General features: G+C 40.7%; 1 protein-coding gene across 1 annotated transcript; it reads right to left on the bottom strand.

The window, feature by feature from the left end:
- Positions 1–571: 571 nt before the first annotated feature.
- Positions 572–23,748, bottom strand: LOC139390690 (nucleophosmin-like). The gene is made up of 11 exons (XM_071137993.1): positions 23,657–23,748; positions 23,264–23,343; positions 22,296–22,415; positions 21,133–21,226; positions 20,904–20,995; positions 19,452–19,513; positions 19,286–19,370; positions 17,491–17,589; positions 8,342–8,452; positions 5,463–5,537; positions 572–4,199 (listed from the first exon to the last, which is right to left on the bottom strand). Exons 1-11 carry the CDS (start codon positions 23,706–23,708, stop codon positions 4,146–4,148), a joined length of 924 nt encoding a protein of 307 aa, XP_070994094.1. The 5' UTR covers positions 23,709–23,748; the 3' UTR covers positions 572–4,145.
- Positions 23,749–23,901: the final 153 nt, after the last annotated feature.

Here is a 23,901-nt window from a genome sequence, read left to right as displayed (position 1 = left end):
TGACTGGTCCTAAGTGATTAATTGGAATCATAATTCATAACTAATGTGTGTCATATTTATGGATGGTAAGAACAGGTAAGATCATGTCTCAGGTCAGGTGAGCGCACTTTTTGAGTTTGTTCTCTAATCTAGATAAGTGGTACATTAAATGTAATATTTCTGTGTAAACAATGCCATTTTTAAATCAGCTTCTGATGAGGCAACGGCAATGTAACCTTGTCCCTGCAGAGCCAGACTTCTCCTTTTGAAAGGACTGTGCTTCCCGCTGTTGCCAGAGATGGTGTGATCCCAGCATTATACATTACCCATGGCTAAAAGGGTAATATATTCTATGTAATGTGAAGTAGTCAAACATGAAGCATGATGTATTAGCTTTACTTGAATGATGCAATGTAGTGTGCATTCAGCTTTGCAACTTACATCAATTAGAAAGCAACCCACCCTTCAATTAGGATCCATCATAATGTCACCTAACATAAGTCATTAAACTACTAGACTACAGCATTTATTTAGTGAAAGGAACCAGTGTGAGAGCCAGGTGTTGACGGCTATCTGATTACACTACTAAAAGTGTTTTACAAATGCCTCAGGGCTAGGTTTTGTTTATTCTGATAAAAGGGGGAAAGAACAGACAAAAAAATGGACGGATATGTTGATCTCAACAAGCCATAAATAAACAACCACTCACTATGAACCGTCATGCGTCATACGTATCAAGAATATTTGAAATATCAGATGAAATTACAAGTAGTCTTTTGAACTTGCCCCAATGCCTGCCTTCCTTCCTCCAGTCGACATTCCCGCCATGCAACTGTAAAACGGGTGTACAAAACATTAAGAACACCTGCTCTTTCCATGACAGAGACTGACCATGTGCCAAGAACTGCAACGCTGCTGGGTTTTTCACTCAATAGTTTCCCGTGTGTATCACAAATTGTCCCCCTGCCAAAGGACATCCAGCCAACTTCACACAAATGTGGGAAGCATTGGAGTCAACATAGGCCAGCATCCCAGTGGAACGCTTTCGACACCTTGTTGAGTACATGCCCCGACAAATTGAGGCTGTTCTATTAGGAAGGTGTTCTTAATGTTTTGTACAATAACATAACATTTGTACAATAACATAACATTGATCAGAAATATAGTGTAGACATTGTTAATGTTGTAAATGACTATTGTAGCTGGAAACGGCTGATTTTTTAATGGAATATCTACACAGGCGTACAGAGGCCCATTATCAGCAACCATCACTCCTGTGTTCCTATGGCACTTGTGTTAGCTAATCCAGGTTTATCATTTTAAAAGGCTAATTGATCATTAGAAAACCCTTTTGCTATTATGTTAGCACAGCTGAAAACAGTTGAGCAGGGTATCTGTTGTTCTGCCCCTGAACAGGCAGTTAACCCACTGTTCCTAGGCCGTCATTGAAAATAAGAATTTGTTCTTAAGAAATACAGTGTAGACATTGTTAATGTTGTAAATGACTATTTTAGCCGGAAACGGCAGATTTTGTATGGAATATCTACATAGGCGTATAGAGGCAGTTGAAGTTGGGAAGTTTACATACACTTAGGTTGGAGTCATTAAAACTTGTTTTTCAACCACTCCACAAATTTCTTGTTAACAAACTATTGTTTTAGCAAGTCGGTTAGGTCATCTACTTTGTGCATGACACAAGTCATTTTTCCAACAATTGTTTACAGATTATTTCACTTATAATTCACAATTCCAGTGGGTCAGAAGTTTACATACACTAAGTTGGCTGTGCCTTTAGACAGCTTGGAAAATTCCAGAAAATGATGTCATGGCTTTAGAAGCTTCTGACAGGCTAATTGACATCATTTGAGTCAATTGGAGGTGTACCTGTGGATGTATTTCAAGGCCTACCTTCAAACTCAGTGCCTCTTTGGTTGACATCATGGGAAAATCAAAAAAAATCAGCCAAGACCTAAGAAAATAATTTGTAGACCTCCACAAGTCTGGTTCATCCTTGGGAGCAATTTCCAAACGACTGAAGGTACTACGTTCATCTGTACAAACAATAGTACGCAAGTATAAACACCATGGGACCACACAGCCGTCATTCCGCTCAGGAAGGAGACGCGTTCTGTCTCCTAGAGATGAACGTACTTTGGTGAAAAAAGTATAAATCAATCCCAGAACAACAGCAAAGTACCGTGCGAAGATCCTGGAGGAAACTGGCACAAAAGTATCAATATCCACAGTAAAACGAGTCATATTCTGACATAACCTGAAAGGCTACTCAGCAAGGAAGAAGCCACTGCTCCAAAACTGCCATAAAAAAGCCAGACTACGATTTGAAACTGCACATGGGAACAAAGATCGTACTTTTTGAAGAACTGTCCTCTGGTCTGATGAAACAAAAATAGAACTGTTTGGACATAATGACCATCGTTATGTTTGGAGGAAAAAGAGGGAGGCTTGCAAGCCGAAGAACACCATTCCAACCATGAAGCAAATCGGTGGCAGCATCATGTTGTGGGGGTGCTTTGCTGCAGGAGGGACTGGTGCACTGCACAAAATAGATGGCATCATGAGGACGGAAAGTTATGTGGATATATTGAAGCAACATCTCAAGACATCAGCCAGGAAGTTAAAGCTTGGTCGCAAATGGGTCTTCCAAATGGACAATGACCCCAAGCATACTTCCAAAGTTGTGGCAAAATGGCTTAAGGACAACAAAGTCAAGGTACTGGAGTGGCCACCGCAAAGCCCTGACCTCAATCCTACAGAAAATGTGTGGGCAGAACTGAAAAAGCGTGTGCGAGCAAGGAGGCCTACAAACCTGACTCCGTTACACCAGCTCTGTCAGGAGGAATAGGCCAAAATTCCCCCAACTTATTGTGGGAAGCTTGTGAGGCTACCTGAAACGTTTGATCCAAGTTAAACAATTTAAAGGCAATGCTACCAAATACTAATTGAGTGTATGTAAACCCCACTGGGAATGTGATGAAAGAAATAAAAGCTGAAATGAATCATTCTCTCTACTATTATTCTGACATTTCACATTCTTAAAATAAAGTGGTGATCCTAACTGACCTAAGACAGGGAATTTCTACTTGGATTAAATGTCAGGAATTGTGAAAAACTGAGTTTAAATGTATTTGGCTAAGGTGTATGTAAACTTCCGACTTCAACTGTATATCTTAGCCAATTGGAGCTCTTGTCACCTGCTACATCCATGCTCTGAATGGCACACATACACAATCCATGTCTCAATTGTCTCCAAGCTTAAAAATCCTTCTTTAACTGTAATGTAAGCTTCAATTGGCTAAGACCCTAAATCCAATTGTGGTCAATGGAGTGTGGTTCATTGATAGTTTACCTCAATGAGTGATGCAATCTCTTCAATAAACATTTGCCATTCTCCCCCATAATGTGTTACGGTATACAAAAGTGTAAAGAAAACAAAACTCAATGCAAAATTAGAGAGCAATGTTAAAACGAACATTAAAAACAAAAATACACAAGCCAGAACCAGAGGAGTTTGTTTCGATAACCGATCTACAGTATTTTGAAGCTGCCATAACGGCGCATTAAATTGTACGGACTATTTACAAATAACAATGTCATCATTAAAGGTACAGTTAACAAAGTACATGATAAAAACACATCATTTCCCAATTACCTAGGCTTTCGTCGAGCAACCCAGTTATTATTACAAAGCGACGGTAATGAAATCATTCCCTTAATTACTAATGATCATCTCTGGAGTGATATGGTAATTTTGGAACATTTATTCTAGCATTGCCACAATTGATGCCAATGGACATGCTAAGAATACTAACATTCTGAGCTAACCAGATGCTGGTGAAAATGACTAAATAATAACAACAGTTAGTAATTCGAAAATCATGTATGAACTATTCCTTTAATAAGCAGGGACTTGATTGAACATATGAAACAGTTTGCAAAACATCCACATAGTGCAAAGGCCTATGGCTCCCCGATGGACACCAACAGTAGGCTAACACCATTTCTTTAGCGGGGGGGCGGGGCATTGTTACACATGTATTCCCTGATGCTCTTAGTAATGGGTTAAAACATTAGAGCTTCAATGTTCTTGGGGAAAGCATAGAGGAGATAACAAAAAAATCAAACATAACTGTAAGAAATGCAATGACTTATTTCTTCTCTGTTTTCAATGTTTGTACAAAGTTCCAGAGGTCTTTAACCACCTGTATGAGACAGAGAGAGATAGAGAGAAACTAATTATAATGCATGCAAATTACATGCTGCATAGCAGAGAGCTATGATTTTTTACTAAAGAATGTATTTTGTGCGCCTTGCCTTGCCATGCCTGGGGAACAATGAATTGAGACAGCATGTAGGGGTACAAGGGGTTAGGTGGGGGGCAATAGTACATACCAGAAAGAATGACTAGGTGCTCGAGTCTGACACATCCCAGAGTCTTTGGCTTTGGAACCAAATCACTTCCACAGATGTTTTCTACACATTGGGATCAAGCCTCCCCTGACCGCACCTTGCAGTCTAAAGACTTTTCACCTGCACAACAACTGCCGATGATGACAGCATGTTCTTAATGGAGGCCTTAATATGTCAGGCTGTTGGATTCATCTCAAAGGATTCCTCATCAATAAAAAGACAGCCTGGTCTGTGACCTGACCCATCCTAGTGCACACACACTCTTGCGCACACACACACACACACACATGCACACGCACACACACATTTGAATGTGCACATTTGCAAATACAACCGCAAAAGCACGCATGCACGCACACACACTCTCAAGTCAAGCACACACCCAACCATTTAAGAGGGCTTGTTCTTGTTTGACAAAAACATTCCAATTCCAGTTGTAATAGTTTCCCAGAAACTAAACTGGAATAAAATGGTGATTAGTGAATGCAGTGTCATCACCATCTTGGCCCCATGTGGTCAAGATAAAAGGACTCTTTACTTAAATACTCCAAGTAAAATACTGCTAGGGTGCTGCATCGACATGAGTAAAAACAATCTTCAGTGTACATAAAGTCCTTGCATTACTGCATTACGTACAGTAGCCCTAGATTCATCTAGAGGAATATTCCTTCAGTTGGTCAAAGACCTTGAACATGACAGAGTCTGGTACCATTCACAAACCTCAAGTCCCTTAATTAGGGCTACAAAATACACACTTGTGAGAGAACTACGACATTAAATCAATGGGGAAGACTTTGCCTTGGCAGGTCTACTCCCATTCCATCCCAAAAAGAGAGCGCAGACCCAAGATGAACATATTTCACTGCACACACTTTACAACAAAACTATCTGAAATAACTGGGACATTTTCTGTTTCTAAGTTGTGTGTTATACATTTCAATGTTTCAGATTATTTATTCAGCAATTCATGTCAATAGTCTATAATAACTACATACATACTACAATGCTGATGCTACAGCAGATGCTTTCACTATCAAGGCAACAAGAATACTTACTTTTTTATCTGACATCCTTAAAGAACTTTTGGCAAAATTTTCAAACTTCGCCTCGGTCTTCGGAAGAGGTTTTCCCTGATTGGAAAAGAGCCAGTAAATATGTTTTTAATCTGGGTGAGACATTTAATCAAACTAATGCTTAATCACACTAGAGGGAAAACAACATTATTACAGTGTAATAACATCTATAACCTACAATTCTGTTTTTATTCATGAGGCAAATATGAGGTGGGCCTTGTACAGCTGATTCTGCTAATACAGTTGGAAGAGGTTACTGTAAGAGAGGAAGAGGAAGAGAGAAGCTAATCCCTCTATATGATGTCATGGCTGTGTGTGCGCCAGTGGTCAGTCACCCCCCACCTCAGGCCTGGTGGCAATTGGCGAGGTCAGAGGTTATTCCCACACAACTATGGAGGATGCGTTTCATGTGTTCCACTGAGGCTTTGCTGCAGCCCTTTTTGAATGGAATCAGTGGGAAAAACAAGACATCAATGTGAATTATCTTCAGAGAACACCTTTGATGCCAAGCAGACTTTGGCGTTTATGGCATGTTATGTATGGAAGCATGCAGAGGGAGAGAACACCACAAGATAACCTGTCTACTTTTGCTAAAGACTTGGCGCTCTAAGCTTTATTTGTGAAGCATGACAATGACTTGTTGTTTTTCCCTCTAGTGTGATTAAGCATTAGTTTGATTAAATGTGGCTGGTCGATAAGACCAAAATATGATATCACAATACAGTGCCTTGCAAAAGTATTCATCCCCCTTGGCATTTTTCCTATTTTGTTGCATTACAAAATAGGAAAAATTTAAAATAATTTAAATTTATTTTTATTTGGATTTCATGTCATGGAAATACACAAAATAGTCCAAATTGGTGAGGTGAAATTTAAAAAATGACTTGTTTCATAAAATAAAAACACGGAAAAGTGGTGCGTGCATATGTACTCACCCCCTTTGCTATGAAGCTCCTAAATAAGATCTGTTGCAACCTATTACCTTCAGAAGTCTCATAATTAGTTAAATAAAGTCCACCTGTGTGCAATATAAGTGTCACATGATCTGTCACATGATCTCAGTAAATATACACCTGTTCTGAAAGGCCCAAGAGTCTGCAACACCACTAAGCAAGGGGCACCACCAAGCACGCGGCACCATGAAGACCAAGGAGCTCTCCAAACAGGACAGGGACAAAGTTGTGGAGAAGTACAGATCAGGGTTGGGTTCTAAAAAAATATCCCAAACTTTGAACATCCCACGGACGTTTGTCTTATTTCTTGTTTGTTTCACAATAAAAAATATTTAGCATTTTCAAAGTGGTAGGCATGTTGTGTAAATCAAATGATAAAACGATATCATTTGATAAAAAATATTTTCATTCCAGGTTGTAATGCCAAGGGGGGTGAAAATAGGAAAAATACCAAGGGGGGTGAAAATAGGAAAAATACCAAGGGGGGTGAATACTTTCGCAAGCCACCGTATTTTTCACATTTTTGTTTTTCAATAATACGTTCTAAATTGACTTTATGAGTTGTGCATGACCCTAACATAGTTCTCTGATTTTAGAATATACTGTTGCACAAACAACATGCTAATTTACACCTACTCCAGCACTGGTATTAGGCTGCATTAGCGAGCTACGTTTGCTCTGAGTACATTTATTAGTTAGCTAGCTAGCCAGCTAACTAGCGATTAGCATTAGCGGCTGACACAATTTATTTTAGCCACAACCTGCTCAGAAAAGACAAACTGGCGGTTTGTAGACAGTAAGATACACAAACTAATAGTGTAAATATATAAAACTCTTTATATAAAACAGATTTATATTAACTCAATGAGGCCCACCGTATGGCTGGCACGTTTTGGAATTCTAACCCCTTTTAAACATAGTGTGTTTGAGCTAAAGACTTCCGAGTTGTACCATTGTATTCGTCGATTTCTTTTGCATCCATAGATACCAAAAATTTGTCTGTGTGATTAACGGGGGCTGAGCTAGAGCGGTGTTTGTGAGACACGGGTGAACCCCGAAGGGGCCTGGGCTGGGTCTTTTGTACAAAAACGTCTGTAGAGTCCGAATGGTTTGAGCTACAAACTATTAAAAACTATTTATGAAAAGCTGAGACTGTCACGAACCCACAAATGTTTTGCTCTGTTTCGCTCACAAGACACACAAGAGTCATTAGAAGGCCAGGGTCTATAATACTGTAATAAGCTCACATAGTTGCTTTCACAAACTCCACACAGTTGTCACTGACTCGTTGGATATTAATTTCCCAGTGAGCAAAAAAAGTAATAAAAAATAAATACTATTCTGTACTTACAACATTCATATACATTCCTTTTTATCGGGTTTATACTTTGGCTGACCTTATTTTTTTATTTACATTTATGTCAAATTGTTTTGTGTTCTACCTGTAGCCCTGGTTGTCCTGAAAAGAAAATGGTAAAACACTTCATTGTGAGGCTAAATATAAGGGCTGGACATGTAGATAAATGAATGTCAGAAAAATGAAAAGCAGATGTTTCCTGGGGTCTCGGGACTGATAGGGTTAAGAAGCAAAGTAGAAAGCAGCATTGTTGTCATCAACATATTGTTGCATTGACCATGCACACTGAAGAGTGAACGGTCGCCAAGTGACCTTGTGGTCGAGGTCACTTGGGGTGGGGGTGGGGGAGGGGGGGTTGTTGAGAGAGAGAGAGAAAGACAATTCAAGTAGAGGAATAAACTATACAAACAGAGTGATGTTTTACATTTAACAAACCAAACATTGAAATACAGTTATAGAAGGTAAGGTAAAAAACCCAAACCAGTCCGTGCATCAATACCGGTCTATAGTAAAATACATTATACCGCATAACCCTAAAATGAACGTGTTACCTCTTTGGCTAACGACGCTAGCTTGCTCTTGATTTCAGGCACGGTGAGAACATTGGATGGGCCAGCTCCAGACTTTTCCTTCTGACTCTTGTCTTTTCCTCCCACTGGTGTCTGCAAGTCAAACAAGATCAACATCATTCAAAGGTGTGCTTGTTCCCGTAACTAACTAGCGTAACTGAAAAGTTGAAACTTAGGCTTAGATTGGTGTCAATATTCACTTGTTTCTACGTAGGCTACATACAGTACCAGTCAAAAGTTTGAACACACCTACTCATTAAAGGGTTTTTCTGTATTTTTACTATTTTCTCCATTGTATGGATTGTATAATGGTTGTATAACGGTGAAGACATCAAAACTATGAAATAACACATGGAATCATGTAGTAAGCCAAAAAGTTTTAAACAAATCAAAATATATTTTACATTTTTCAAAGTAGCCACCCTTTCCCTTGATGACAGCTTTGCACATTCTTGGCATTCTCTCAACCAGCTTCATGAGGTAGTCACCTGGAATGCGTTTAAATTAACAGGTGTGGCTTGTTAATTTGTGGAATTTCTTCCTTAATGCGTTTGACCCAATCAGTTGTGTTGTGAAAAGGTAGCGGTGGTATACAGAAGATAGCCCTATTTTGTAAAATACCAAGTCCATATTATGGCAAGAACAGCTCAAATAAGCAGAGAAATGACAGTCCATCATTACTTTAAGACAAGGTCAATCAATCTGGAAAATCTCAAGAACTTTGAAAGTTTCTTCCAAGTGCAGTCGCAAAAACCATCAAGCACTATGATGAAACTAGCTATCATGAGGACCGCCACAGGAAAGGAAGACCCAGAGTTACATCTACTGCAGAGGATAAGTTCATTAGAGTTACCAGCCTCAGAAATTGCAGCCCAAATAAATGCTTCACAGGGTTCAAGTAATAGACACATCTCAACATCAAATGTTCAGAGGAGACTGCGTGAATCAGGCCTTCATGGTCGATTTGCTGCAAAGAAACCACGACTAAAGGACACCAATAATAAGAAGAGACTTGCTTGGGCCAAGAAACACGAGCCATGGACATTAGACCGGTGTAAATCTGTCCTTTGGTCTGATGAGTCCAACCGTCGTGTCTTTGTGAGATGCAGAGTAGGTGAACGGATGATCTCTGCATGAGTAGTTCCCACCGTAAAGCATGGCGGAGGAGGTGTGATGGTGTGTGGGTGCTTTGCTGGTGACACTGTATGTGATTTATTTTGAATTCAAGGCACACTTACCAGCATGGCTACCACAGCATTATTCAGCGCTATGCCATCCCATCTGGTTTGCGCTTAGTGGGACTATCATTTGTTTTTCAACAGGACAATGACACAACACACCACCAGGATGTGAAAGGGCTATTTGACCAAGAAGGAGTGTGATGGAGTGTTGCATCAGATTACCTGGCATCAACAATCACTTGACCTCAACCCAATTGAGATGGTTTGGGATGAGTTGGACCGCAGAGTGAAGGAAAAGCAGCCAACATGTGCAGTGGGAACTCCTTCAAGACTGTTGGAAAGCATTACAGGTGATGATGGTTGAGAGAATGCCAAGAGTGTGCAAAGCTGTCATCAAGGCAAAGGGTGGCTATTTGAAGAATCTAAAATCTAAAATATATTTTTGACTTTTTTGGTTACTACATGATTCCATATATGTTATTAAATAGTTTTGATGTCTTTCATTATTCTACAATGTAGAAAATAAACTGTAGGTCTTTAGTGTGTTCCTCTTCCCACCATGACAACATAAGAAATTAATTATCTACTGGCCAAAACACTTCATGTACATCCAATCAATGTATCTGTGAGGGGCATCTATGCCATTCGGCCATTTTCAACTGTTCCATAACAATGCGATTGGTGGTAGCTAGTGAACTGGCCTTGTGAGCCCAAGACCAGCCTGTGCTTAGTATGCTGGCTACAGCCCCTATCCTGACCGATTTAGTGTGACTGAGAGAGGTTCCCCCATTAGGGACAGCTTGAGCAGCCAGCTGGAAGGGGATTAAAGCAAACGGACACCAAATTCTACCCTAATTACAGCACCTTTTGACAAATATGTAAAAATTATCCTTTTATTGCTTCCAAGCAGAAGAGGGCAAACCCAGACTTTAGCGTTGAGCAACAGAGCAACAGAGAAAAACTAAAATATTAGTTAACTCCCCTAGACTGACACTGTGAAAGGGGTCATTCTACAATGGGAAACGCAGCGGCCACTTGCTCACATTTCCCTAAACGTTTTGCGCTACGGCTAAGAGTGAAAAGCTACCAAGCTACCAACGAACACTTTGAGAAGTAATATTGAGTAATATTACGAACCCAGAGGCTCTATATAGTGGTGAGAGACTTTTCCCCCTCATAGCAGTTATGTAAACTGACAACGTTTGAGTTCCATCGTCATTGTTTTCCTTTACAACACAAAGAGGCCCTTTGTTTGTTTGTCTGTGCGTGTGTGTGTGTGCATGCAGGCATGCATACAGTGTGTGTGAGCCTCAGAGAGTCCTCTGCGAACATGGCGTTAACAGGGCTACAGGTGTGTCCAGAGCTGGGCGGACAAGGCCCCAGAAGTCATCAATTAGGAGTGTGTGAGTGTGATACAATTTGACACGCCATACACCGTGGCTTCGCGTTATACAAGCAGGGAGCCTGTTGCTACATGCAGGCCCGGCTGGAATCCACTGTGATTGCAGGGTTTCATTGATGGACGGAGCTGTGTTAAAACTAGGGGAGAGGGACCTTCTTGGAGAGACTTTCTGTCATGCGACTGAGGAACTAACAATAAGAAAGCATTCTGTTTTTTATGACCAAGGAGTGATATTTTTCCTCCTAGCGAACACTTGACACTTGCCTTATTTTTTTTTACCCGTACCAGCACCATAGTACAGTGAAAATAATGACCCGCACGCAATCCAAAGCCGCCTGTCAAAAATACATTTATGAAAAGTATCATATTAACTCTCCGATTGTGCGTATTAGTGTTTCGACGTGACGTCAAAAGGTTTTTAGACAATCTTTGCTATTTTGAATGTTAAATATCAGCATACAATAACTGATGTAAAGATAGCAGAATCTACGCTAAAGAGGTGATGGGAGCAAATGAGGATAGTATATTCAAAGTTGGCACATTCAAATGGCATGTCACTCAGAATCACCACGGAAACATCAGGCGGTGTGCGTCCACAACAAGCGTGTGGACCCGGACAGTGAGAATATAATAGGCATGTCGCTAATTCAAACCATTGCATTTGAAACATATTGAAAGTAGATGCGTTCCATTGTATTTGGAACATATTAAAACTTGTGTAAACTGATCATTACCCAAAATAATAACAGACCAGATATCTTGATTGTGGGATGGACAAAGGAACCACTTTTTTTGGCCTCCATCGCACAGATGAAAGGTATCAAATATGAGGGCAAAAACGCACACACACATGCACACACACCCTCACACCTTCGACTTGAAAAAACCCACATGCCACTGGCTCCTGGCCAAGAAATGGCCGGCGTATTTATTATTTGGGGGGCGGCTCTCCACTTCCAAAGGACAGCTGTGGAACTGAAACAGCTGATAAACAGACAGAGCAGAGCAAGCTGTTTAATCTGCGCCAGACACTTATTACAGATGCCACGGGACATGTGACTTAATCACTTGCACACTATCATTTGATGTAATCGCTCGTCTCCGATTCGCTCGTCTTCGCTACAAATACATGGTCATGATGACACTTCTGCCGGCTAAGTCAGACTGTCTGAGGTAGTAATTGTTCCTTTGGTGTCTTGTAGGAGGGCTTTGGGGCCAGGTAAGGAGACAAAAGACATTTCGCTGAGAAACTTCCACTCTCAAGACCAGGACAAAAAAAGTCCTGTTTTTATTGATAAAACAATAGAGCTCAACTTAATTAAAATAGAACAATGCAGAACCATTGAAAAATGTGGCAAATTTGCGACAAATTTGCGACAAATTAAAAACAATCGTGATCGGGTAGGCAAGACACAGGTGCACATTAGGGGATGTGTGAAATGGACAATGTTCAAACAACACATTCTTTTTTTTCTTCGATTTTCAGTAAAAACATATATTTTTTCATCTTAAAATTCCATGTGAATTCACAATGCTGCTGCCAGCAACGGTTTGGGTCTCATGGTGCGTCCCTTTCAGATTGTTAAACATTGCACCTGTACTACCATTACTATACCTCAATTCCCCCTCACAAAGTTAGCATTTCCTTCTCATTTAACTTCTCAAAGTATTGTCATACAGGACTTCACTGCGGTTGCTTGCCTTTCCCTGCCATTTTTCCAATTGTTAACGACGATGAAGTAGTGATTGAGAGTCGACTCAAAAATAATTGATTCCTTGACTGTATTTCAATGTTTAGTTTGTTAAATGTGATATGCCGTGTGTAACGTCCATTTTTATTGTTTACTTGGTAACACTGTTCTTGACACCCAGCGTCATAACACGCTATGACACAATCATAATCATGTCATTATATGTCATAACAGCAGACATAACTTGTCATAACCTGTTATCATATGGTTATAACACTGTCATGACACATATATTTAGACCTGTTGTGACATTATTTTATAGCTGGTTATGATACCTCCATAGGAGTGTAAAAACCCACAAAACCTACCATGGTAGTTCTTTTATGGCTGGTTATGACACCTACATAAGAGTGTCAAAACCCACAAAACCTACCACAAGGCAAAACATTCCATTGCACATTCAATTATAATTGTAATTGCGCACACATTGATGTCAGACATGCACCAACGCAAATGCTCTGCTGCTGGTGACTGGGATGAAAGCCGATTTCAGAAACAGGACAAGACACCCTCTTGTAAATGAGAACTTGTTCTCAACTGGCCTACCTGGTTAAATAAAGGTGAAATACAAATAAAATAAAAACGAAATAAAAAAGATAGGCCTAGTGCACGGTTCTGACTCATACGTTTCTGCCTTTCCTCCAAATGTTGCAATTGCAATTTAGAGCAACACACTTCGGTGTAGTAATCATGAAAATAGAATAACTATTCTAGAAGGAGAGTTTACAGTCTAACCAGACACCTAGGTATTTGTAGTTGTCCACATATTCTAAGTCAGAACCGTCCAGAGTAGTGATGCTAATCATTTAAAAGCAGTTGGAGGCTGCATAGAGACTGCCAGATGTCCGGAAAACAGGATTTGACACACTGAACTCTATCTGAGAAGTAGCTGGTGAACCAGGCGAGGCAGTCATTTGAGAAACCAAGGCTATTGAGTCTGCCGATAAGAATGTGGTGATTGACAGTCGAAAGCCTTGGCCAGGTCGATGAAGACGGCTGCACAATACTGTCTTTTAACGATGGTGGTTATGATATCGTTTAGGACCTTGAGCGTGGCTGAGGTGCACCCATGACCAACTCGGAAACCAGATTGCATAGTTTAAAAGGTACGGTGGGATTCAAAATGGTCGGTGATCTGTTTGTTAACTTGGCTTTCAAAGATTTTAGAAAGGCAGGGCAGGATGGATATAGGTCTGTAACAGTTTATAGGCAATCAAAAGCTGTATCTCGCAATGGAATGCTACAGTTGAAGTCAGACGTTTACATACACCTTAGCCAAATACATTTAAACTCAGTTTTTCACAATTCCTGACATTTAATCCTAGTAAAATGTTCAAACATTTCGGGTAGCCTTCCACAAGCTTCCCACAATAAGTTGGGTGAATTTTGGCCCATTCCTCCTGACAGAGCTGGTGTAACTGAGTCAGGTTTGTAGGCGTCCTTGCTCGCATGCACTTTTTCAGTTCTGCCTACAAATTTTCTATGGGATTGAGGTCAGGGTTTTGTGATGGCCACTCCAATACCTTGACTTTGTTGTCCTTAAGCCATTTGCCACAACTTTGGAAATACGCTTTGGGTCATTGTCAATTAAGAAACCCATTTGCGACCAAGCTTCAGCTTCCTGACTGATTTTGTGAAGTGCACCAGTCCCTCCTGCAGTAAAGCACCCCCCACAACATGATGCTGCCACCCCCGTGCTTCACGGTTGGGATGGTGTTCTTCGGCTTGCAAGCCTCCCCTTTTTTCCTCCAAACATAACGATGGTCATTATGGCCAAACAGTTATATTTTTGTTTCATCAGACCAGAGGACATTTCTGAGGACATTTGCACTTTTCGCACCAAAGTATGTTCATTTCTAGGAGACAGAACGCATCTCCTTCCTGAGCGGTATGACAGCTGCGTGGTCCCATGGTGTTTATACTTGCATACTATTGTTTGTACAGATGAACATGGTACCTTCAGACATTTGGAAATTGCTCCCAAGGATGAACCAGACTTGTGGAGGTCTACAATTTTTTTCTGAGGTCTTGGCTGATTTATTTTGATTTTCCCATGATGTCAAGCAAAGAGGCACTGAGCTTGAAGGTAGGCCTTGAAATACATCCACAGGTACACCTCCAATTGACTCAAATTATGTCAATTAGCCTATCAGAAGCTTTTAAAGCCATGACATCATTTTCTGGAATTTTCCAAGCTGTTTAAAGGCACAGTCAAATTAGTGTATGTAAACTTCTGACCCACTGGAACTGTGATACAGTGAATTATAAGTTAAATAATCTGTCTCTAAACAATTGTTGTAACAATTACTTGTGATATGCACAAAGTAGAAGTCCTAACCGACTTGCCAAAACTATAGTTTGTTAACAAGAAATGTGTGGAGTGGTTGAAAAACAACTTTTAATGACTCTTCCGAATTCAACTGTATATCTCGCAATTTCTTGGCTTGTAATGTCTCGCAATTTCAGTAAAGCAGGGGCTACTATCAATGAATAGGATAGGATACTGATGAGATGAGTGAGATGCAACACTTGACACTCTCACACAGTCACACACAGTATGGGTGCATGTGCATGGGTTCGCTTCATGCTGCTCACAGAGTGGTAGCCAGGGCACCAAAACAGCGGAGATGTTCAGCCTCACTTGCCGGCTAACTTTACACAACTTTCCCCAGGCCTTTATTGCCTATTGTCTAGTTAGGCTATAACAGAGAATATTATAGGTTTTTTGCTAATTGCACTGTGATAATTGTTTTTGTGAAAACATAAAATAAAACATTTGCCAATAGTGAAGATTTATGTCTTCCAAGGAGGATCCCAGGCAGAGCATCTTACAGCTTTACGACCGTGGCGCATGCTCGGAGGCATCACCACAGAACAGGCAGCCTGCTTCCACTTCCATCAATCAAAAAGTACTAAGACACTACCGACTACAAAATTCAGACCGACAAACTTGAACGGCAGTCATATCGACCCACTTCGCTCCACCAAAAACAGTAGATGACGGGGCAAAAAGTTTAGAAATATGGTGAGAGGCACTGGCAAAGGATCTGACGAGCTACCCTAATGACCAGTCACCTGCACTAAGAAAACGCCTGCTTCCTCCAACCTCAGGGGCATCTGGGAGCAACCTGCCTGCTGCCCCAGGCATCAAACACCCGTAATGAGAGCAATTGGGAGAAGGTGTGTACAGGAAGCGAGGGGTGTGAGGAGGCTGTTTGAGAGGGAGAGAGGGAGGGAGGGGTGGCTGAGGGCTGGGGGGGTGGGGGGTCAGGGTTAGGATTAGGTAGGGTGGGACTGGGGAGTTAAACTGGCAGGTTTCAGAGGTTAGCCTGTTGGTTAATCCACGCTAGCACTTTAACAACGGCTGTCGTAACGTGCTGAACAGCGGCCATTACAGAATTAAATAGATTAGCCAGCGCGCTCTACCACACACCGCACGCTTCCCTGAGGGCTACGCAATGCCCCGGGTGATTAGCATAGCAAGTCTCACCTCATTGTGCATTAGCGTCTGACATCACAGACAAAGGGTACAGTTTTCTGTCCGAAACAATGTTCTAGGAGGATTTTGATCATTTCTTGTCATGACAGGAAGTGTTTTAGGCATTTTACCTTACATATTGTTTGAGAGAAAAGGACATTTAGACTTTTTGAGACACTGCTATGAAGTTTTGAAAAAACAAAATAAGAGATTCTCACATGGTTATTTCTTTCTTGATTAATGCTCATCAAAGTAGCATATGTTATAACAATACAAGAGAGAAATGACAGGTCACTGGTAATGTTTAAAATCAAGCTGGAGTCATTTGGGGGGCTACGGGGGTGGGGGCTGATTAGGGCATTCTTAAGGACGGGTGGAAAATGAGAAGGTTGCAAAGGTGGGAGGTGGGGGGAGGGACATTTTAGCATCAAAGTGGTCTTCAACCCAAAACGGTAGGTCAGGCCGAGGGGTCGTGGTCTTAAACCCCGTCCTGGGAAACGTGTTCAGGGGTCAGATGTGTTTGTTTAACACAGAGAGAGTTCAATCCTTGGGTTTGTAAGGCTGTCGTCCAAGACATTCCACCTGAGAAATGAAGTACCAGTCTAGAGCTAATTGCTACTTGGATTCATCACATTCTTTGCTGTGCTTTGATTCCAAGCAGCTTGCTGAGAGTCTGGCAAGTACCTCTGGGACAGTGGTCTTATAAGAAGACAAGTCTTATAAATATTTGTCTTGACATGAACATTCAAATGTAACTACTATGAAAATGTACAGGTTTTAATAAGCTTTATTTACATTTAAAAATGTAATCTCGTCTCTTGTGACAAGACTGGCAACAGAAATGTCTCTAGAGCCCGCAGGATTTTCTACATTGTCCCGCATGAACAATTTCATGGAAGGAAACAGCTGATGCGTCTGTTCGCTACACATCACAACTCCTATATGGCGAAAGATGTCTGCAATTTTTCATGTTCAGCAGCATAATGCCGACCTTAAGAATCTTCTTTCTAAACTAGCTGGCAGGGAACATGTGTTTTCCAGGAGTTTGTTTTGAAGCCCAGACCACAAATGCCCCCTTAAACTGTCTGCTTTGGGATTGCCTAACCACAAACAACTCCTTGGAAACTCTCATTGCCTCCTCAGCTCTAGGACTATTTTGGAATCACATTACCTTTTCCCATAGATTGAAAACTCTACAATTTATCTGGCAAATGAAAATACCACTTTTGGGAGCAGCCAACAGTGCTTCATTTGGATGTGCGTAATTACTCTGGCTTCATGGCCTAAAGAGGCCTAAACAGGTATAAAAGTTTACCTACCTTGGTTTGAGGTTTAGCCAATGGTCCCCCTTGATTCCCTGGTGAGCCATTCTGCGCCAATGTCACACTTTTAGGCTTCTGCCCCAAAGGCTCCGGGCTCTGAGAGACAACAGCATTAGTTGGGAGAGATGCGGGAAGCACTATACACAATCGAAAATCCAATTACAGTAATCGTTTCATTTGGGAGGACATGTTGACACTGCAAAAAAAGTGTTGCTTTTGTCAAAATAGACCATAGCACTTTTAATATTTTTCAGTTTGAACAGCATTTATCTCACTGTCCGTCTGTCTGTACACTACTTCAGTCAGATCAGTAAAGGAGGTCGTTGGGGAGTAAAGGAGGGCAATTAGTATGCTCTCTGTCCTCTGTGTTTCAACCCAGGAAGCTTATTAATATCCATGCTGCCACTGCTCATCACTATAATACAGTATGAGCATGACAAAGAGACAGAGAGCAAAGAAAAGAAGAGGAAGTAGAAGAAAAGACAAATAAATAATGAATGAACGAGAGGAGCTGTGTGTGTAGCAGAATAAATCAACAGGTGACCGAAATGCTCAGCTGTCGTCTGGCTCTGGGGCTAGAATCAGTGCTCATGTCGCAGGTATGTGCATCTGCCCTGCTTTGATCTCTCGCGGTCTGGCACAGTTAAGACTTGGACGCTGCCTTTAAAATCACAAACAGACACACGCACACAATGATACACACACACACACACACAGGCACACGCGAACACGCACACTGTTCAAAGACAAAGGCCAGGTGCAATGACGGACTGTTGAACAAGAGAAGGGGGTATCAGAGAGAAAGAGAGGATAAACAGAGCAACGAAAGAGAAAGGTGGGAGGACTGAGGGACAGGACATGGAGTTCTGGGTGCCTTATCGAGGAGAGGGGGTGGGGGGTGGGGGTGGAGGAAATAGGAACTCCCAATGCCTAGACTTGTAGGCTGTGTTTGTCGAGTTGTCTTTACTGCGATAGTATGTGTCTCACTCTGCACAGTGCTGGTAGAGTGCTCAGGTAGATTACAGAGGAGAAATCCCATCATTATACCCGGCAGACCCTGTGCTTTAGTCTCGAAAAAACAGATGGGTACAAGAGGGAACAAGATGAAAAAGTTTCCTCCGCTCCGTCTCGAGCAAAATGGCCGCAGGTCAACGAGTGCAGATATGAAAGAGCTAAAAACATGTCTAGTTTACAGAACATGCAATAACTATGAAGCATTTACAAAATGGTATTTGACACTGATATGTACTACACAAATAAGACAAGATGTTAGACAACAACAAAAAATATATCAAATATAATATGCCTACAATATGTCACGATCCTAACTTTCTAAGATGGTCCCGTGTGGCAGAGCATGGCGCTTACAACACCAGGGTTGTGGGTTTGATTCCCACGGGGAACCGGCAAAAAAAATGTATGCTCTCACTACTGTAAGTCGCTCTCGTCTGCAAAATATCAACATAATAGTACTTTTTGGATCTAAGGCTGTGTTTAGACAGGCAGACCAATTCAAATGTCCCCCCCCCCCCCCCCCCCCACACACTAATTTGTCTTTTGACCAATCGGATCAGCCCGGAAAAAGATCTGATATGAAAAGACCTGATGTGATTGGTTTAAGACCAATTTAGTGGGAAGAATATCAGAAATGGGCTGCCTATGTGAACGTGGTCTATTGGCATGCTCTGCTACATGGACAAGTCCTTGTCTAGCATGACACCTAGTGGACACATAAGATACATCATCTATGCCCAGTGTCATGTTTTTAGTAGAACAGAATAAAAGGGCTTACTTTCTTTATGGTTGGTTTGACTGGGACCTTCTGTACTTTCACGTCACTCTCATCTTCATCACTATCATCGTCGTTGTCATCATCACTACAAAAGAATAGAACACGAAAATGTATGTCACGTTATCACACACCAACAAACCTAAAATACAAAAAAGAAGATTCATACTCATCATCGTCGTCATCTTCATCGCAATCATCATCATCATTTGACTCCATTTTCAGTTTCTTCTGCAAAGGGATACAATATTTTCTAACTTTTGGTAATAAAGGAATATGCTGAGGAATATGGTACAGTATGTAGTCAGGACAAAAATGATTGGCACCCTTGATAAAGATTAGCAAAAAAATACTGACCTATTATTGTACGTTCCAAAAAATTGGGAAATTATATTTTTTTATACAATTGCTCAGTGAAAGAGATTTGGTTCAAAAAGTAATATTTTTTCTCTCAAAAAGATAGTATTCAAAATGACCGGCACCCCTGTTTTCTATACCTTTCAATACCTCACCTTGCAAGAATACCGGCACTGAGCCTTTTTCTAACATGTTTTTTGAGATTGGAGAACATAGTTGGATCAATAGCCAGCCTCCACCCAGTACCCTGCCCTGAACTTAGTCACTGTCACTAGCCGGCTACCACCCGGTTACTTATCCCTGCACAATAGAGACTGCTGCCCAACGTACACAGGCATGGAACACTGGTCACTTTAATCATGGAACACTGATATACTATATATCCTATCCACACTGTCCATAATGTCTATACATCCCATCACATATTTACTGTATATATTTATACTCCGGACTCAGACATTGCTCGTCCTAATATTTTTTAAATGTCTTAATTCCATTGTTTTACTTTTAGATTTGTGTGTATTGTTGTGTATTGTTAGATAGGAACACAAGCATTTCTCGACACCCACAATAACATCTGCTAAACATGTGTATGCGAAAAAGTTAATTGATTTGATGTAAATGTCTGGAGTTTGCTAAATGGCATTGACACTTGGATTAGAACCGTTGCTATGGTCAGATAACATGAAAATAAAGCTCTTTGACCACGCAGATCATTGGTGGATTTGGCATTGAAAGAACGATGCATATGCAGAAAAGAACCCCATACCTACTGTAAAATATGGTGGTGGATCTTTGATGTTAAGGGGCTATTTTGCTTCCAATGGTCCTGGGGCCCTTGTTAAGGTTAACGGCATCATGAACTTGATCAAGGATCTGGAAAGATTCTGTGTGGAGGAATGCTCTACGGTTTTTCCCAATATGTTCTCCATGTTCTCATAAAACATTTGACAAAAAGCCTCAGTGACATTATCCTCGCAATGTGAAGTAGTGAAAGGTATTGAAAACAAGGGTGCCAATAAATTTGACCCCTATATATTTTTTTATTTATTATTATTTGTTGTCTTTCTCAGAGAATTAGAATAAAATAACATAATTTCCAATTGTTATTTTTAAGAATACAGTATTTGTATAGATCAGTATTTGTATTATTTATTTTTGAGCCTGTTTTGGCTTTATCAAGGGTGCCAATCATTTTGGACCTAAATGCATGCAGTTGAATCCAATCCAATAATGAGCTAAGTAAACAGCAGGAGGAACATACCGGAGCTGGACGCTTCCCTGAGGTCAAGCTTGACGGCCTCTTCGCAGGTGACGAGCTGTTTTCCTCTTCTTCGTCATCAGAGTCCTTCACATCTACAAATTGAGATTAGGTTACACCTAATCTCAATGCTGCTGCTGCTGTCTTGTACTGTCAAAAATGTCACCTTATATCTAGCCCAAAGAGAGTATAGAAACAACTAAATCAGTAGAGTGCAAATGAAGTCACTCACTGATAAAATGCTGTCCACTGATGTACACTGGTCCACAGCCAGACTGGAGGCGGAAGGTTACTGGAGGGGTGATCCCAAACCCTCCTAAACTCATCTGCCAAAATTAGGAATAAAATAAGGAAGTCGATTCAACAAAAAATCCATAGATGTTCAACGTCACAAACTACATTTATTACAGAATGTACATTCAACTTGAGGAAGGGAGGGAGGATCCCACACACCTGCAAGCAAAGGTGTCTTATCAAATGATCTATTACTACATTATCTTATCAAAACATCTATTCAGATGTATCTGCTTGCTAAACATTAAAGAAGTGGGTGCTGCCAGACAGTTGTGAATGTGAATTCCAAACTGCCAGGCCATTGTTCTGGTTGCGATAGCAACCAAACAAAACACAGATGTATGTGTTAGAATAACTACTGTAAAAGTGTTCAGGTAGTTATAACTTCCATAAATAACATAATTATCCACTCATAGCTAGTGTTTTCAAGCCCTGAACCAGAACCAAAATACACACTAGCTTGTAACATTGGCCCGAGCTATGCAGAAGGCAACAAGCCAAGCATGTTTAAACAATGGAGGTCATAAACAGAGACAATCAATCAAATGTATTTTGTAAAGCCCTTTTTACATCAGCAGTTGTCACAAAATTGCTTATACTGATACCCAGCCTAAATCCCCAAAGATCAAGCAATGGTGACAGTGTTCTCTGGATCAGGGCAAAAGTCATATTTTCCATTTAATAGGTGGAAACTGGATTACTTTAGGAGCAACAAGTCTGACATAATGGAGACATAGCCACTCATGGTCTGCTTCAGAGTCATTAACAAGCGTAAGTAGCTGTCTCTAGAGCCACCAATGTAGAGTGTGCAAAATCATGTGAAATACACTGGAAATGGGTTGTGTGGTTCATTGCATCCAGCAGTGTTGTGGCTTGTATCATGGCCAAACATACCTGTAGCATCTTTGTAGACCTATATCGTAGTAACACTGTAATTACTACAGTAACAACACGTTATTTTAGTAATTGCTTAGTAATTGCACGGTAATGGAGTTGAGTGCTTTTCACTATTATAAAAGTAGAATAACGGACAGGTTTAAAAGAAGCTTCAGGTAAGTAACAGCACAGAACTATGGCGATTCATCATTCTAAAACACTCACAGAGGGCAGCACAGACGGCTTCAGCACAGCCAGTGGAATTTTGGTGGTCTTTCCGTCGTATGTGACGCCCTCGATCTCCACCGTGTGAAATTTATCCTCTGCCTCAGCACCCAGGCACACCTGCAACATCAACACACACACAGCTGTTTCACAGATATGATACTGTATGTTTCGACCACGTTGGAACACGCCAGCAACCTACAGTCTCCCACATTTCTCTGTCAACTATCACCTCTGCTTGGTGGCAAAAAGGGAGAGTGACTGAAAGAACATTACTATGATGATATCCATTTTGAGGACAGGGACTGAGTCATTTGCAATGGTAGGAAAAGGTTAGCTAAGTATAAGAAAACACATTGTTGATTAAAATGGTATTCCTTTAAATACACATCAAAGAACTATGACTAGATATTGTATTCATTGTATTATTAGTCACATTTTCTGACATTTATAATATTGACAAAGATGAACTTGGTACATGCAATGTATGCATATGTAATGTATGTCTTACATTCTTCTCTAACAGGTGCACATTTTGCACAGGTGCAAAGATAAATATACTTCAGAAAGTGTACAAATAAAAGGAATCGATGAAGAATATATAAAAACATTCCAATTACAGAAACTCTCACAGTGTAGTTTAATTGAAACGTGTCAGTTGTCAGGACCTAATCCCGATGGACCTTTTTAATGCATGCATCGTTTGTCATTTTATTTAATTTTTTTAACTAAATAATTAACCTTTGGCCAAGTACAGTGTTATGATATTCTCTAGTCCAGGGTTCCTCAAACTCGTATTTTTTTTGTCCTAGCACTACACAGCTGATTCAAATAATCAACTAACCATTAAGCACTGATCATTTGAATCAGCTGTGTAGTGCTAGGGCAAAAACGTGCACCGAGTTTGGGAAATGCTGCTCTCGTCTAACACAAGCTCGGGCTCAGAATTGGCATAGTGATGATCTTACTGCTTTGAGTGACAGCTGATGATCCGCATCATCGTCCTCCTCAACTTTGAACTCCTTTCTGTCCGATTTGAGTGTACAACCTTAAGTTGACAACACATGGGTTAGCAAACTCAAAGCAAATAGCTGTTGGCGTACTACAATTGAAAACGGAAATATAACATTATTATTGACAACAAATTCATCTAGTTAGCCTGTTAGCTTGCTTAAACGCAAACCAAGAGCGGTTTGTTGAATTGGCGCGAGAAGCGCATTACTGTTACCTAGCTTACATTGAACTAGCTAGATACATATGGTGTGTTTGGGACAGCTATAGCTAGCTACACAACGAAAGACTCACGTCTGTTATTACTAACAGTTCACTAAAATTAAACTTGGCAGTGCAGACGTGCTCACCAAATAAATACATTTGAAATCTGGTTATATCTGGAATGCTATCGTCAGCCATTTCCCCCTGAATGTTATTGTTCTGTTCCGTAAAAGCAAGTGACATCCAGTAAGCCAATTGGATAGCTGAAAAGGTAGTAGTGGAAATCAAACGTCCAATCGAATCAAAGGCTGGGGTGGGACAAAAGGGGGAAACATACACTTTGGTTTGCGTCCGCTAGATGGAGTCATTGCAAATAACTTAAAAATAAGTA

The sequence above is a fragment of the Oncorhynchus clarkii genome, chromosome 31, assembly GCF_045791955.1.
Source record: "Oncorhynchus clarkii lewisi isolate Uvic-CL-2024 chromosome 31, UVic_Ocla_1.0, whole genome shotgun sequence".
NCBI lineage: Eukaryota > Metazoa > Chordata > Actinopteri > Salmoniformes > Salmonidae > Oncorhynchus > Oncorhynchus clarkii.
The sequence above is the reverse complement of the archived record's forward strand: the minus strand, read 5'-3'. Positions and strand labels throughout refer to the sequence as shown.

Excerpts from the sequence above, each read along its gene's own strand:
- LOC139390690 (XM_071137993.1), bottom strand. The coding sequence starts at position 23,708 with ATGGCTGACGATAGCATTCCAGATATAACCAGATTTCAAATGTATTTA. Across the intron at positions 19,514-20,903 it reads CAGGGAAGCGTCCAGCTCCG|AAGAAACTGAAAATGGAGTC; the intron begins GTATGTTCCTCC and ends ATCCCTTTGCAG. Across the intron at positions 19,371-19,451 it reads GAAGATGACGACGATGATGA|TGATGATGACAACGACGATG; the intron begins GTATGAATCTTC and ends ATTCTTTTGTAG.